Genomic DNA, 15,891 nt, shown 5'->3' with positions numbered 1-15,891 from the left:
GTTTTTTGTGGCACTGGCCTTTCTTTAGTGCCCGTTCCGGGCTGTTTTGTGCTGTTCCGGGAGCTTTTTGGCATGGAACGGGTTAATAAAAGCGGGGCAGTCCAGAGTTTTCATTTCTGAAATATTGTTCTGGAGTGTCTCTAACACACCCCACTGTTTTTTGTGGCACTGGCATTTCTTTAGTGCCCGTTCCGGGCTGTTTTGTGCTGTTCCGGGAGCTTTTTGGCATGGAATGGGTTAATAAAAGCAGGGCAGTCCAGAGTTTTCATTTCTAAAATATTGTTCTGGAGTGTCTCTAACACATCCCACTGTTTTTTGTGGCACTGGCCTTTCTTTAGTGCCCGTTCCGGGCTGTTTTGTGCTGTTCCGCGAGCTTTTTGGCATGGAACGGGTTAATAAAAGTGGGGCAGTCCAGAGTTTTCATTTCTAAAATATTGTTCTGGAGTGTGTCTAACACATCCCACTGTTTTTTGTGGCACTGGCCTTTCTTTAGTGCCCGTTCCGGGCTGTTTTGTGCTGTTCCGGGAGCTTTTTGGCATGGAACGGGTTAATAAAAGTGGGGCAGTCCAGAGTTTTCATTTCTAAAATATTGTTCTGGAGTGTCTCTAACACATCCCACTGTTTTTTGTGGCACTGGCCTTTCTTTAGTGCCCGTTCCGGGCTGTTTTGTGCTGTTCCGGGAGCTTTTTGGCATGGAACGGGTTAATAAAAGCGGGGCAGTCCAGAGTTTTCATTTCTAAAATATTGTTCTAGAGTGTCTCTAACACATCCCACTTTTTTTTGTGGCACTGGCCTTTCTTTAGTGCCCGTTCCGGGCTGTTTTGTGCTGTTCCGGGAGCTTTTTGGCATGGAACGGGTTAATAAAAGCGGGGCAGTCCAGAGTTTTCATTTCTAAAATATTGTTCTGGAGTGTCTCTAACACACCCCACTGTTTTTTGTGGCACTGGCATTTCTTTAGTGCCCGTTCCAGGCTGTTTTGTGCTGTTCCAGGAGCTTTTTGGCATGGAACTGGTTAATAAAAGCAGGGCAATCCAGAGTTTTCATTTCTAAAATATTGTTCTGGAGTGTCTCTAACACATCCCACTGTTTTTTGTGGCACTGGCATTTCTTTAGCGCCCGTTCTCCCTGTTCCGTCTCGTTCCGGCTTTTACCCTGTCCCTGACTCAGGAACTAGCCTCGCGTCAAGTTGTACAACACTGTAAAATGGGCTGGCGCTACCACCCCATACGGAACTGTGGAGGAAACAAACGGCTTCCCCCTCTGCAGGCTTACAGCGCCAGGAGGAAGGGTGGGGCCGGGAAGCGCCTGACTGAACGAATCAAATCGGCCTTTGCCCGTCCTCTGCGAACTGCCACACAAACAGAGGCGATATGACCGAGGCGCACAGGAGGACTCCGCCCCTGCATGAGCGCAGCAACTCGGTTGGCGATTTATGCAGAAACAGCAGAAGGGGCCTGGAAATCCATTTGCTCGCTTGCTGGGTTTGCCTGTAAAGCGGGGGAGTTCAGCCTGCAGAAGGTAAGAAAACCCAGCGCGGCCAGCCCGCCCGCCCACCCGCCCGCGTTCCAGAGCAAGATGTTCGGACATTCGACGGGCTTCCACCAACAATACCTGCTTTGGAAAAAAAAAAATAAAAGCATTTATTTATGCAGAGCCCCAGCCATCGCAGCTCACTTCGCTTTACGGAGAAGGAGAAAATTAACACTGTCCGGAGTTTCGAGAGCTATAAAGTAACATCGACCCACCCCTTACTGTGTGCACAGTTCCCCTTTCTTCTTGACAGGATCTCTGTGCCTTTAAATAGCTGTAAGATGGGCAAAAAGTCAACAGGGTTGCAGTCTTCCTAGGGTGATAGCTTCAGCTGTACCGAAAATTCCTTATTTCTCCCCTTTCCAGGTGTTTTGGATTAAAAACTGTACAGGCTACAGTGTGTGTGAAAAACACTTTTCTAATTTCCGTAACAATGAACAATGCCAGCATTTGCCATTGGAGAAGCAATCTACCTTGTTTCTATACTGAATTCTGATAGGGATCTTGTGGTGGATCTGTACATCTTTGTCCACAGTCCTCAGGGTGCATTTCCATTGAGCTGATAGTGTCTTAACTCCAAGTTTCCTTTCATCCCATTTGAGAAATTAAAAAGGCCTCTATGCCAAATTCTCCAGTAGAGTAACTATATACAATATTATTGTATTATAAAGTCCATTCATTGTTACTGCTTAATTTCTCAAAAGATATATGAATCGTCTTCATTCAAAAGAGCCTAAAATATTTATCCCAACACAGGCTGAGTATTTCCAAATAAATTACTTACTATAGAAACACAAATGCAAGTGACCTCATGTTGAAGAGGCCAAGCAACTAAATGGATCTCAGTTCAGCGTTTTATGACACATATAACTCTACTTTCCATGCTGCTTATTACAGTAACGGGGGGGCTGCTGAGAAGCATTCATATGGCATCAATTCAGACAAACCCAGGATTTAATTAAACAAACTACAGCTAGTGTGATTGTCTGAATGTAGGGAACTGCACTAATTATAGTTATTTAGGGTCCATCAAGCCAAGCTTTCAAGTTGAGCTGTTTACTGCAGTGAGTCTTAACCATGATTTCCCAGGGTGTATGAACCTTGGCCGAATCCTGGTTTGTTCCTTGGCCATGCCCTCCTAGACTACAGAGTGACAGCAATGAAACAAGCATTTGTCAGGACAAACCAGGATTGTCTGTGAAATGCGTCCTGCTTTCACCAATTAACCATACTTAAAATAAACCATGGTTTCATACGATTTCTGAACTGAGCCACAGTCAGAGTCTACAGGGCAATACTACTGCAACTAATAAAGAGCCTGAGTATGAAAGCTGACATTGCACCCAAAGGGTGAAATACTAAACACAAAGGTTCCATAATCAAGAAAGACTGCTGCTATAAACTTCAGTTAGGAAAATTTAAATCTTATTGTGTTGATAACTACAGTTCTGGAAATACAACTGCTGATCCACCATTATGTCCCCCAAGGAAAATTCTAAATGATTGAATTTCATATTGTACTGACTGGGGATTATAACTGGCACATCATGTAAAACATTAAAATGGTTGTAGTGTCAAGAATTATATATAACATTTAGTTTACCCCATAAAGACGAATTTTTAATATCTGCTGTCACAATCTCCACTGTACCTAAATATTTTACCTGTAATTTGTTAATTTGAAATGTCCACTGACTGAAATGTACTCACTGGCATATCCTCAAGTAAATTACCTGTTTTCTTCCAATTTAGAAGCTTCATGAAAGAGAAAATTAACAACACAAAGTTAATACATTGGCTGTAGATGCAGCTTTGTTCTGATAACATTAACAAAAAATCCACATGTAATGGTTGTTTACTGTTAAATCATCGGTTATTGTGGAAAGTGCACGGTCAAGTATGATTATAGAGAAGTAGTTACTCGAGAGATTGCAGTATTGATTTCTCCTCCCTGCTGCTATAAAATATAATGCCATTTATATTGGAACAACTTTGTTGAGACCACAAGACAGGTAAATGCTGAAGCTCACAGCCCTCCTTTTCCATCACAGGAGGTCAAAAGGCATTACCTAAATTATTTAAGATCTGCTTTGTCATGAAATACGTTGGAAGCAGGAAAACTCCTTATAAGGGAGAAAGGAAAATATCCTGCAAGATCTCATAGGCTGCAATTCACAATCAAATTAATCTGTAGGTTTGGATTCAAGGGAGATTAAACTGGTTTCAATCAAGTTCAGCTCTGTAATGTTTTTTCATGTAAATATTTTTGTGTGTTTTATTTCAGCTAATTAATGTGTGGTTTTGAATGGGGCTGGTTGAGTGAATGAATCATGCTGTGATTGGTTGGTAGCTGTATTTGAGGGGACAGAGTGAACTGCTGTTTAGTCAGAGTTGTGGGAGAGTTCAGTGTATTGTTCTAGTGTTGATGAGAGCTGCTGTGGGGAAAGATGGAGTGAAGTGTTGTAATCTGAGGGAAGGCTGTGTTCTTTTCTTTATGGATATTTCTAGCCTTAGTGGCAACTGGAAGGATTGTGACTGAGATTGTTTAGAAACATTTTAAGATCTGTACCTATCTTGAAATCATTACATGTATGAACTACTCTGAAACCATTATGCATATGTACTTGTAAATAAACTCTGTTTCTGTGTAAGTAAAATGTGTGTTTTATCTAAAATAAAATCCTCTTTTACCCCATGCACTGACCATTCTGTCAATCTTCCAAATATAACACAAGTTTTCCAATACTGCAGGTCAAACTGAGAAAGTACTTAAGACAGGTGGCAGCAAAAACCTAAGGGAACACTAAAGGGAGCAAAATGCCACAGGCTCTGTTTAAACTGGGTCTAGTTGTTAAGAAACAAAAGGAACAGGAATCCTGTTCCATTCTAGGTTACAATTAAAGTAAAGGTACAAAATCTGCTTCAGAATTACACATCGTCTGATTACACTGTTGGTTACCCAGTTCTTTAATATTTGGTGTAAACTGTAAAATGAAACGTCTTATGCAAGTAAATACCTTTCAATATGGAAATAACTGTGTTTATTTTTTCCGTTTCAAAGGCACAGGAGTGATCCAGATTTGATTGAATTGTCTGGTTAAGGATGTGGGCTCATGCGCTTGGCTTCACAGCCTTGCCACATCTTGGTGGATTCATTGGTTGGTTCTTTACTCGAAAGGAAGTGCCCATTTGGTATGAAAGTCTGAAGAAACCATCATGGCGGCCACCTAATAAAATATTCCCAGTTGCTTGGACTACACTGTACACGAGCATGGGGTAAGGCTTCCTGGAATCTCCCGTCTTTATCTAAGCCTGGAATCCAACTCACTTTATGGCTTGTTTCATCCAGATGTTAATTTTGCTTAGGGATGCCACTCAGTTTCTTCAAAAACATAGCTGAATAATTATTTTAGGTATAATAAATTAATCAAATTTGCATATATTTGCATGGGGATCAAATAATAGTCCAGAAGAAAAAGTGTTCTCTATTCAGATGATGCATGCTCATGTAACTGATGCCACCATCTCAGAAGAGGCATTCCCCTCCTGTGTGATAGATGAGGAATGCCTCATCTTAGATGATCCTTGCCACGTACGTGGTATGTTGAAAATTTAGGTGGAACTGTCTGGGATCTACTGTTGGTTTAACCTAGATCAGCCGCCTTAATTTGTCTAGACTCCAGGTCTACGGTCCCTGAGCTGCCCTAACAATAGGGAAAGAAAGCTGGTCACAGCTGTTGAGGGTGGTGATAAAGTGACCTTGTCTTCCTGCCTCTTGCTTTCTTCTGTCAGTGGATTAGGAAAAAACCTCTATTGTAATGCTGAGATGACGTTTGTCTTTTTTTTTTTTTAGTTGTGAGGTCTGCGTAGGCACAGACCTCCCTTCTCTTTGTTAAAAAAAATTATAAACTTTTCATATTGTTCTGCAAACCTAAGGATTCTGCTGGATTTGCAGAAAAATTCTTCCTGTCTGAACATGGCTCCATTGTGCTGATGTTTTCATCTGAACTCTGTGGCCATTGTTCAGAATTGCATATATGATATTTATGCTACCTTTCAAACACTTTGGATTTGCTGGTTTCAAGATGTTCTATGTTCCTCTTATGATTTAGTTGATATTGTTAGAACTGATTTGAATTTTATATTTTTAAAGTTTATCTTGGTTATTGCGGTGGTACTAATTTTTGTGTAAGCTACCTTAAAAGCAAGTATTATACCTTAAGATCTAAATGCCTATATTAATAAAGGCAGGTGTTGTGACATCTAAAAGCAAAATACTTATTGTAGTTCCCCTTTCTGCAGCTATGCTTCATACTTGGTGTGGAGGGACCTTGATGGCTTCAACAGCAAAGCAGTTGTCCCACTGGGCCTTTATGGAGCTCAGCTTGCCCTGAACTGGGCATGGACTCCTGTATTCTTTGGTGCTCATAACCTAAGACTGGTAATGGTCCCTTTCAATTTATAGTACTCTTATTTTGCCTGTATCTCAGTTCCTTTGCGGGGGGACACTAGGTAGGTTGTCTAGGAATCTGTGGGGCCATGACTGGGCTGTGGAATGTGCAGTCTTCTGGAAATTTTTAAGCCTGTTAACTTCAGTAGATTTAGAAGGTTATGACTCTGTTTGGGATTGTGTTGCCAGAATATGCTGAGTTTCCTCCAAAAAGTTAAAAACCAGGAAGGGATTTCTAATTGTTAAGGACCGGAACTTCTTCATTCACCACTCTTCCCTCTGCTTTCAGCCCTTGTTTCTATGTGTTTATTGCTGAAGGACATATAGAGGCCAAAATTGTTTCACAGAACAAAGCAGGCAAATTACATGCATTTATGTGCTTACTATAGTCCAATGATGATATTCAAGTTTTGTGGCTGCAGAATATGAGTCTTTGAAGAAAAGTATTCCAGAACCACAGACAGTAGGAACAACCAGAGTTAGGAGCTGTTCAGCCAAACTGTGGCAAAGGCTTGCATTGTTGGTCTATGCTTTGCAGCTGGTTCCCACTAATGATATCAGTTACCACCAGTTGCGTTCCCTGGATTTTGGGTTTAACTGGCTGCCTTAAGAAGGATGAGAATTAGCAGTCTAATATGTTGGGTGTTGTACTTTTTCAGTTAGGAATGGTGTTTGAGATAATGAGCTTTGAATGCCACACCTTCACGTAATCAGTAAGCAAATTCCAGCATTTCAGTGTGAGCTCATCATTCATTTATGGCTTATTAAACTGGAAAATGCCAAAAAACTAATAGGAGAATTGGGGAAAAGTTTATTAGATTTATGTTGTTAGTGCTGCATCTAGGAGAAGGAGCTCTCAGAGTGCTCAATGGCTGAAGTTTAAGGCTCTCTAGAGAACTATGGAAGGATCCTAAATTCTCTAACACATGAGTGGTCAGTACACATGGAAACCACATTGTAATTCGGTTGACATGCTTATACAGGATTCAGAAATTATAGCTTTTCTACGTGTGTTGCATTTTGCAACTACAGACTAACATGGCTAAGTCCTCTGAATCTAAAGCTATTGTGTAATCCATCTTGGCTGCTCTACTTGAGATTCTGAGGTCCAGCTATAGCTTTGAATAAGGTCTGCCTCTTATATTAAATTTTCATGGCATAGGAACATTGCTGGAAGCCACCTTTCTGTCAGAAAACAGCACATGGGAAAAACTAATACACTAACAGTGCCATCCTAAGCAGTCTTATGTCCTTCTAAGTCTATTGAAGTCCATTAGGAGGGTGTAACTCTCCTAGGATGGCACTGTGAGATTTCCTTCATGAATCTGCTAAGAAGGGGCATATATGCATTAAAAAAAACAACCACTTGTGCCATAGGAATTTTTCTTACTTGCAGTAGTAATTTTTGTTTGTCAGAGAGGAAAGTTGCTATTAAAGTTTAAAAGTGGTCTGTGTCTGAAAGTTCAACTGGATGCCACAAAAATAGCAAGCAGAGTTTTGACAGTGTGTGCAGTTTTCTCCTGTTGTCCTTTCCTTAGATATGACCACTAGAAGAGCTAAAAGGAACTACTTGGCAATATTTGTTCAGGGAAATTGTGGTTCGTGTGATGATCATTCAGGGTCTAAGGATTCACATGATTTTTCTACATATCTTTAGTGTAAAGTTGGGAGCAAGAATTGTCTAGGTTGAGGTGAATTCTGGGATTCAGGTAGTACTAAAGTTCAAGGGTACTGGGAGATCTCTGTGTAGATCATGAAATGCTAAATCTGGATCAGGAGTTTTGCCTCTCAATAGGAATCCTGTACTCCTGGGGAGAATACCTCCAGAGGCCTCTGAATACTAGTGTTAGGAGGACAGATGGGGGGAGGCCTTGTGCCCTTTTTGTTAGCCCTCCAGGCTGGCAGCTGTGTGAGACAGGATACTGGACTAGATGGACCACTGGTCTGATTCAGCAGGACACTTCTTAAGTTCACCCCATGTACTGAGCCAGCTTCCACCTCTGCCACTAAGATTAGCAACATCACTAAGTTCGTATGCTGTACAAGATCACTGTGCAAAATACACCAAGTGGGGAAGGAGAGGGAAATGAGGCAGCCAACTTTGTGTGCCTAACAACCACTTAAGCATTCCCCAAGAGCCAGCATGGTATAGTACTTAAAATGTCAGACTAGGGTCTAGGAGAGCTTGCTGGGTGAGTGTGGGTCAATTGCACATTCTCAGCCTAACCTACCTTGCAGGGATGTTGTGAGAGTACAGTGGAAGAGGAGTGAATGATGTAAGCTGCTTTGGATCCCCATTGGCGAGAAAGATGGGAGTACCAATGAAGTTATTATTATTTTTATTTATTTATTCCAAATTTCTATTCTGCCCTCCCCGCAAGCAGGCTCAGGGCAGATAACATATTAAAATACAAAATACAATAAAAACAACATATTAAAACACAATAAAAATCCATACACATTTAAAACAGGATGGTGGACAGCCTTCACAGGGTGGGTTAAGATTTTATACACCCCTCTTTTTTTTTTTCCTTCAGGCCGGCGGAGGCCCAGCCTCAGCCATATGCCTGGCGGAACAACTCTGTCTTGCAGGCCCGGCAGAAGGATAGTAGGTCCTGCCGGGCCCCGATTTCAGCAGACAGAGCATTCCACCAGGTGGGAGCCAGGACCAAAAAGGCCCTGGCTGTAGTCGAGGCTAGGCGGGCCTCCTTGGGGCCAGGGACCACCAACAGCTGTTTGTCCCCTGATCGGAGTGTCCTCCGGGGGAATATATGGGGAGAGACGGTCCCGTAGATATGCTGGTCCCAGTCCGCACAGGGCCTTATAGGTCAATACCAGAACCTTAATTAAGTATATAGTGCAAACTGTAACCTGGAAGGTTTAAGAAGTATGTAGAAGGGATTAGGGAGGTCCTGAACAGATCTGTTGTTATTGCTCTTGCAATACACACTTCTGCTGCAGCAGCTAAAATGATGGGAGCATGCTTTGAGCATTCCTTCCAGTGTATAAATTCTTTATCCCTTTCTATTTCTCTCCTTCAGGCTCTGCTGGATATTGTGGGTCTCTATGGGTTAGTGCTGGGCACCATGTATTCCTGGTATCCTGTTAACAAGATCGCAACCATGCTGATGTTGCCTTACCTTGCCTGGCTGACCTTGGCTTCCTGTCTCACTTACTGCATATGGAGAGACAATCCAGAAAAGGGAAAGAAGAACAAATAAGAAATCATTTGGCAAAAGGGAAGTCATTTGGAGCTGTTTGATCCTGAGAGCTAGTGTTACAGAAGGGAGTCTGCTATACCTTTTTAATCTGAAAAATTCCAACTCCTCACATGAAATCTTAGTGGTTTGTTGTGTGGGTGAATTCACATTTAGACTCAAAGTATATGAGACAACAGAGTTCTGTGATGGGAACTCCCAATATATCTTTTGGTCCTAAAAGATAGTTGTCAGATGGTATGAAGAGGGCTACAGCATTGGGAAAAAGGGCATTTAAAATATAGGCACTTTTTCTGTAGTTGTGGTTAAAGGTTACCCAGAGTAACCATACACATCCACAATATTGGAGTCTTTATCCATTTTGGGCCCCACAACTGGTTTTAGGACCAAAAGACACATCAGAAGTTCTAAAGATGGAACTTAATGTCACAACTAGTTTGAGCTTAAAACTTGACCTTGCTGTCATCTCTCATATTTTAAAAAATTACATCAGTGAAATCTTGGGGATTATTGTGGAATTCCTCTCTGATAACAGCATATGTGAAAAATATCCATGTACTATATTAATGAGATGGTTTTTTTCACATTACTCCATCTCTTCCTTTTCTTCCCTGCTGTCATAATTTAGATTGCAAATCCCGTGAAAGAAGGACCTGTGTCTTTTGCTTATTTCATTTGAAAGACCAGGTATGTTGGTGCTGTATAAATAAATAGTAAAAACAGCTTAGTTCCAAAATAGTTGTGCAAATTGAAGGGCACTTCCAATTATACAAGATGAGCTAATTTTGTCAGTTCCCCTTTTCTTCTATCTAGTTCCTCATGCCAACTTTCATGTTACTTCACCTACAAGTCTTGGCTGAGGGGCATGGGGTTGGAGATACTTACTCTATGAGCTGATTTGCCAGTTTTTTATGTCTATGCTTATAAACGATGGATGTGATGGGCATATGTTTGTCAGTACATTGTGTAAGCAGTTGGCCTGGCCTCCACCATCTTTAATAGCCATTTAACATGGCTCCCTGTGATATAAAGGCCCCTGGATTTAAAATGGCAGTTTAGATTGCAGCCAGGGGAGTTTCAGCTAACATTGCTGACGGAGACCCCGGGAGACCCAGGCATGAATGGAATGCCACATGTAAATGCGGAGAGACTCATGGTGATTAGTTTTACAGTCTCCCCAGCCCCTAAGGAATCCAGAGCAACAAAGGTCTCGCAGAGTCATCCCACTTAACGCATTCCTCTCCCTCCTTCCGTGATGAGATCTCCTGTCCATGATTGAGGAGAAAATCAACTAGCATTCATAAGTATTTATATAATTCATTCCTGGGAAGGTACATTCCCCACCTAAATTCATCAAGTTAGCACTGGTGGACTTCATTAACAAACTGCCCCTTTGTGCAGTACCAGAACAAATTTTGCATTCTCTTTCTCATGCCCCGGCAGCTACCAATAAAAGTAATCAAAACTTTTGTTACTCCCAGGAACTGACCGTTGGAGCCTTTGTTCTAACAGCTAGGTGGGCTATCCCAACTCAGGGCACATTTTACCCTATAAAATAGGGACCCTGGCCCCATTTAAAGTGTGCACACTTACTGGATCTTAAGTGCTGCTCCCTTGAGGTTGCTCCAAGCCTCTTGCTCTCCTGGCTGAGAATGCTGGCATTTGAAGCTGCCCTCTTCCCCTGTGGACTGGGCTACTCTTCAGGATAGGTAGATATACTTTTCCCTCCCTCACTCTATTCCAACTTATTACTAGCTTCCTAGAACTCTGTGTGCATGCAACCATTTTATTAATTACTCCTGTGTGTGCGTGTGTTTTTCTTCAATAAAAGTTTGCTCTTTGAATTTAAAGCACTAGCCTCGTCTGCTATCTGGGAAGGGACTCCGTAGAAATTGGTGGAAAAGATCCCATAGTTACCGCCTCTTGCATAGCTGTCTTCCTTGCTGCTAATTTCCTCCACAATTCTCTTATTTGCAAGGAGACCAATTCAGGTAACAATTGATCACGCACAGCTGTATACTTTGAGGAGCTGGGATTTACTTGATCTATTTGAGAAGTGGACACTCAGTAACAAAGATGGATTTGCCATGCACATCTCAATACTATGCATGAAAAGGCTGAGATTTCTGGAATTATTTCCCATTAACTGGAGATTTTTCTCTTTATTTCTATAAGGTACATGAGTAGTTTTTTATTGTACTGTTCATCTATTATTTGATTGTGGTCAAATATTCCAAGTAGTCAACAATGCTTTTAAGTGGTAGCCTATTTTTCTTACTTCATAGAATCATAAAGGACCTTATAGACCATCTAGTCCAACCCCCTGCCCAATGCAGTAACAGCCTAAAGCATCCCCAACAGGTATTCAACCAGCTGCTCTTGAAGGCTGCCAATGCCTTTCCATGCTCACTGTTACCCTGAACAAACATGGGTCTATGGGGAAGCTATTTGGCCTTCTGCAATGGGCCTAAAAATTCCTTCCCTGGACTGTTTCTGTTTGAGGCAATATCTGGAGAGGGGACAGCACCCAAAGTTCCTTCTGACCACGTGCTTTGTTCTAATACAGGAGTGGCAGCCGCATGCACAGAAAGAGAAAACATACAAATCACTTATGATTTGGCTGGAGTTGCCACCCTGAAAACTCTGTCTCTAGAAAGCTACCCTTAAATTCAATCTTATACTCTATAAGTGGTTCATCAGAATATGAAGGTAGCTTCCAACCAGTTCTGGATGATGGCACAGCCCAGTAGTTAAAAGAATGAGCTATAAGGCAGGAATTTCCTGGTTTTAATCTTGCCTCTGCCATGAATCAATAGGTGATCTTAATCCTTCCCCCATGAAATGGGAATAATAGTCATCTACATTATAGGGATGCGCTAAGAATTACAGGATATGTGCTATATAAATACTGCTGTGCTATACAAGTAGCATTTTTTTTTCTGGATGGATTGTGTTTCCCCTTAAAGATCAGATTTGTAGCTTCAGGGGGATTCTGGATCCCACTCTTGAAATGGATACTCAGCATCCATTCCATTAAGCATTTTTCTCCAACTTCGACTGGTGCCTCAGCTGTGTTCCTTTGTGGAAACAGATCAACTGACTTTTGTTATCCATGCTTTAGTCTCTTAGTACAGTGCAGTGATATGGGGGTAACTTTGAGAGTTCAGCTGAGCTAGAATAAGGCAACAAGATTGATCAGTGATGTACAAGACAATGATCATATCATTCCAATATTGTAAGATTTTTCTTGGTCTTCATTTTTTCTGGGCATAATTAAAGATGCTGGGACCAGGATATCTAAAGGAATGTCTTCTCGCATACAAACTTACTTAAGAACTAAGATCTGCCTCTGAGGCCCGTCTCCAAATACTGCCCAGCTTCAGAGGCTTTCTTCTTCAGCAGCTTTAGAACTCTACATAGAGATTTGCATTGTGCCATTATTACTGTTTTTTAGGTGCCTGTCTACTGTCTATCCAGTTCATGCAGATTTTTAATAGCGAGTAAAAACTTGTAATTTTGTAAAGTAATAACATTGCTTCTGCTATTTTTTTGTATTCAGTATTTTTATTTGTTGAAAGATTTTATTTTTAGTGTTTTTAACAGTCTTACTTTGAATGTTTTGTTAGTCCTTTTAAGATTTAACATGACCTTGTTTTGAATGAAGTTGATTTTTTTAATGTAATAAAATCATTTAAAGGGACAGGTTTTGGCTGGTATATTCAAAATGGACAATATTATTTTGGACCCTCTAATCTGTAGGTACTGTGGTTTGTGTATTATTAGAACGAAGATTTTCTGAAATAAACCAGAAGGATTGCACTGTGTGGTTAAGGTTCTAGACTCCCCTAAGGAAACAAACAGTATGATTCAAAAGCCTGTGCCAGGCACCTAGTTGACCTTGAGGGGTAAATTTTGAAATGGAAATAGCTTTGTTAAAACTGCAATCAGGAAAAACTAATTGCAGTTCTGTGGATACTTCTTATCTCTGGTCCTTTATAACTTCTTCCCCCTGCCACTACACAACAAACAGAAGGATGGAATTATAACTGGCAGTCTCTGTTCAGCAATGATGTGCTAGGAGAAGGCTTTGCAGGATCCAAAAAAAGACATTCCCTGCTGGAGGATTTAGCATTAGATGTGGGGGGGGGGAGTCAATAACTGATGGTGAAGAGTAAGAATAGAAGCATCAAAAGGGAGTGGAGAGGCTGGGAAGAGAGGGCAGCATACAGCACCTCATATTGGAGCCCCAAAGGTCACATAATAACCTTTTCCCTTTTGTATATGTAGCATTAATAAGGCAGCAAGGAGGACTAGCAGCAATCTGGCTGCAGTGGAATAATTCTTGGCTTCTTTTCCCAACAAAAGGGAGGTGGAGCATTCCATCTTTATGATTGGTATGGCAGGCAACTGTAGCCCTTCCTTTAAGGGAGCTGAACAGAGTCCAAATTAGGAGTGCCAACAATGGGGGGAAATGCCCTGCCCCTTTAACAGAGGCTTAATTGGATGCTATTTATATCCATGCCATCAAATGTTTCAGCTGCCCATTTTCACACATTAAGCCTCTATTAAAGGGGCAGGACTTTTTTCCTCCAAGCTCTTGGCAATCCTAGTACGAAGTTGCAGCAACTTTTCAACCATTCCAACTGCAAGCATATCTACTATTATCTACCTCTTGACCCTTAAGCTCACACCTCAAGAGTTCACACTGTAGGCTCATTGGTGGTGGTGGTGGTGGGGAGATAGGAACGCAGCAGGCAGTGGACTTGCCAGTAATTGGCCTCTTAAAAGCAGCAGGCAGTTGCATGCAACAACCTATTCTATGAAATGTGTTTTGCATCTTGTCTTTCCCCATCTGACGAAGAGAAATGTGGCTGTGGCTCTCGAAACTTATGCTACAATAAAGTTGCTTAGTCTTAAAGGTGCTACTGGACTCTTTACTATTTTGCTACTACAGACTAACATGGCTAACTCCTCTGGATCTTTTCCCATTGTAAATCAACATAAGACCAGCGGCATTTATGCATAAGTAGCCCCCCAAACCAATAGTGGTTGTTTGAAAGCTGCAGGTTCTCCCTAGCAGACATCTGTCCTAAGAAAGGCATAATTTTCCATACACTGTGCCTCTGGGACTCACAGCAACAGAAATTCCTGCTATGGAAATGCCTGAGATAAGTCCATCCAGCCATGCATTCCACTTACAGCAACAACCAACCAGGAGCCTCTGGGAAACTCTTAAGCAGGGCTCATCAAAGAAAGCCATCTCCTGTAAGCTGTTCACAGTGTCTTAATTATCAGAGCAATACCACCTCTCCACACAGAATTTCTTTTCTGTCATGACTAATAATGAATCAGCAGAAGATTACACTACTCATGGCAACATCTCATTTTAAAAGATTATTTTATTCAGTTATGAGAAAGTTGTGGGTTCTTCAGCCCTTGGCGTTGATTTCTTTTTATAACGAAACAGAAATGCTACTTCATTCCCATTACCTGTTATCCTGGTGCAAGCCATGACTTAACTTTCCTTCAGGATTAGGTTTGCTTTTACAATCTGTGCTTGCTCTTGTAAATTCAATGTACACTGTGAGGAATCTAAGATGGAACAATCTTGCAATATTTGCTCTTTATGTAGTCAAATTGCTTATTAAAGGGGGAAGATGCTTGGACACTTTAGTGCCCTAGACACCTCAATAACTGGCCTATCAACCTGAACTGTCTGTAGGCTTTGCCAAAACTGTATTGCCCTACAGAACAATTATCACCCAAATACTTTTGAATGTGCCAACATTCCTGTGTGTGACTGAATATACAGTTCATACGTACTACTCTCTGTAGCATGCATCAGATGCATGGAACACATGTATTTCACTTGAGGAAGGGGGAAGTAATATAAGAAATGGAGGATAATGTTACATTGAGACTGCCATTTAAAAGATCAACATACACTTCATATCATCTGGCTTTCCTGGTTGCAAAATGCAAAACTAGATTTTAGAGACTTACAGCTCCATCTAGCGATCAACAAATAGTACTTTCTGATTAAAAGTAATCTAAAAAAATGGCATGTTAAGGTTGAAGTTTTGCAAGAATTTATAAAACAAGCTGAATGAACAAAGTTAGCACTCAAGTAATTTCTAGTAGATAAGTGTTCTGCTTGTTAATGAGAGGGACTAGATAATGACCACACACCCAGAACTCAGACTTATATGAAATAAAACAGTATTTGCTATTAAACTAATGTGCGTTAGGTGGAAGTTTAACATCCTGTTTGTTCTGTTGTTGGGGAGTCCAAATGACGGCATGATTCCAAAACCTTTACATTCCACTAACCCAACCAGCCATTGCTTGCCTGTTTCCCCTGCCTCAGGGAGATGGTATACTAAGTATTCATTTAATCCTCAGCTTGGCTTTATTCAAAAGATTACATCCATTTGCTAGTTACCAAGCTACTACTACATGTAAACAGAGACTTTTAAGTATCAGTTTCTTCTCCCCCTCCATAATATTTCAGAAGCCCCTGTGATTTTTACTCCTGACTCAAGTTACCTGAAAAGCTGGCCCATATACTGAGCAATCTCACAGACTCTGTCTCAAAGTTAAAGAGCCTTCATGCCTCCTGAGTGCTTTTTAATTCTCTGTTTGGATTCCAGTAGGGTCTCTGCTTACTTCCAAAATTAGTGGAAGAATTGTTTT

The 15,891-nt window shown here is 41.2% G+C and overlaps 1 protein-coding gene across 1 annotated transcript; it reads left to right on the top strand.

Annotated features, from left to right (window-relative positions):
- The first annotated feature begins 1,328 nt into the window (after positions 1 to 1,328).
- On the top strand, positions 1,329 to 12,898 carry TSPO2 (translocator protein 2). The gene is made up of 4 exons (XM_054980624.1): positions 1,329 to 1,518; positions 4,592 to 4,806; positions 5,833 to 5,971; positions 9,022 to 12,898. Exons 2-4 carry the CDS (start codon positions 4,634 to 4,636, stop codon positions 9,199 to 9,201), a joined length of 492 nt encoding a protein of 163 aa, XP_054836599.1. The 5' UTR covers positions 1,329 to 1,518; positions 4,592 to 4,633; the 3' UTR covers positions 9,202 to 12,898.
- Positions 12,899 to 15,891: the final 2,993 nt, after the last annotated feature.

This window comes from Eublepharis macularius, chromosome 5 (genome assembly GCF_028583425.1).
Source record: "Eublepharis macularius isolate TG4126 chromosome 5, MPM_Emac_v1.0, whole genome shotgun sequence".
In the NCBI taxonomy this organism is placed as follows: domain Eukaryota; kingdom Metazoa; phylum Chordata; class Lepidosauria; order Squamata; family Eublepharidae; genus Eublepharis; species Eublepharis macularius.
Note: the sequence above shows the minus strand (reverse complement) of the source record. Positions and strands in the feature narration are given on the sequence as shown.

Bases quoted from the DNA above. Each gene is read 5' to 3' on its own strand.
- TSPO2 (XM_054980624.1), top strand. From the start codon at position 4,634: ATGTGGGCTCATGCGCTTGGCTTCACAGCCTTGCCACATCTTGGTGGA. The intron at 4,807-5,832 runs GTAAGGCTTCCT...CCCTTTCTGCAG, and splicing joins ACACTGTACACGAGCATGGG to CTATGCTTCATACTTGGTGT. The intron at 5,972-9,021 runs GTAATGGTCCCT...TCTCTCCTTCAG, and splicing joins GTGCTCATAACCTAAGACTG to GCTCTGCTGGATATTGTGGG.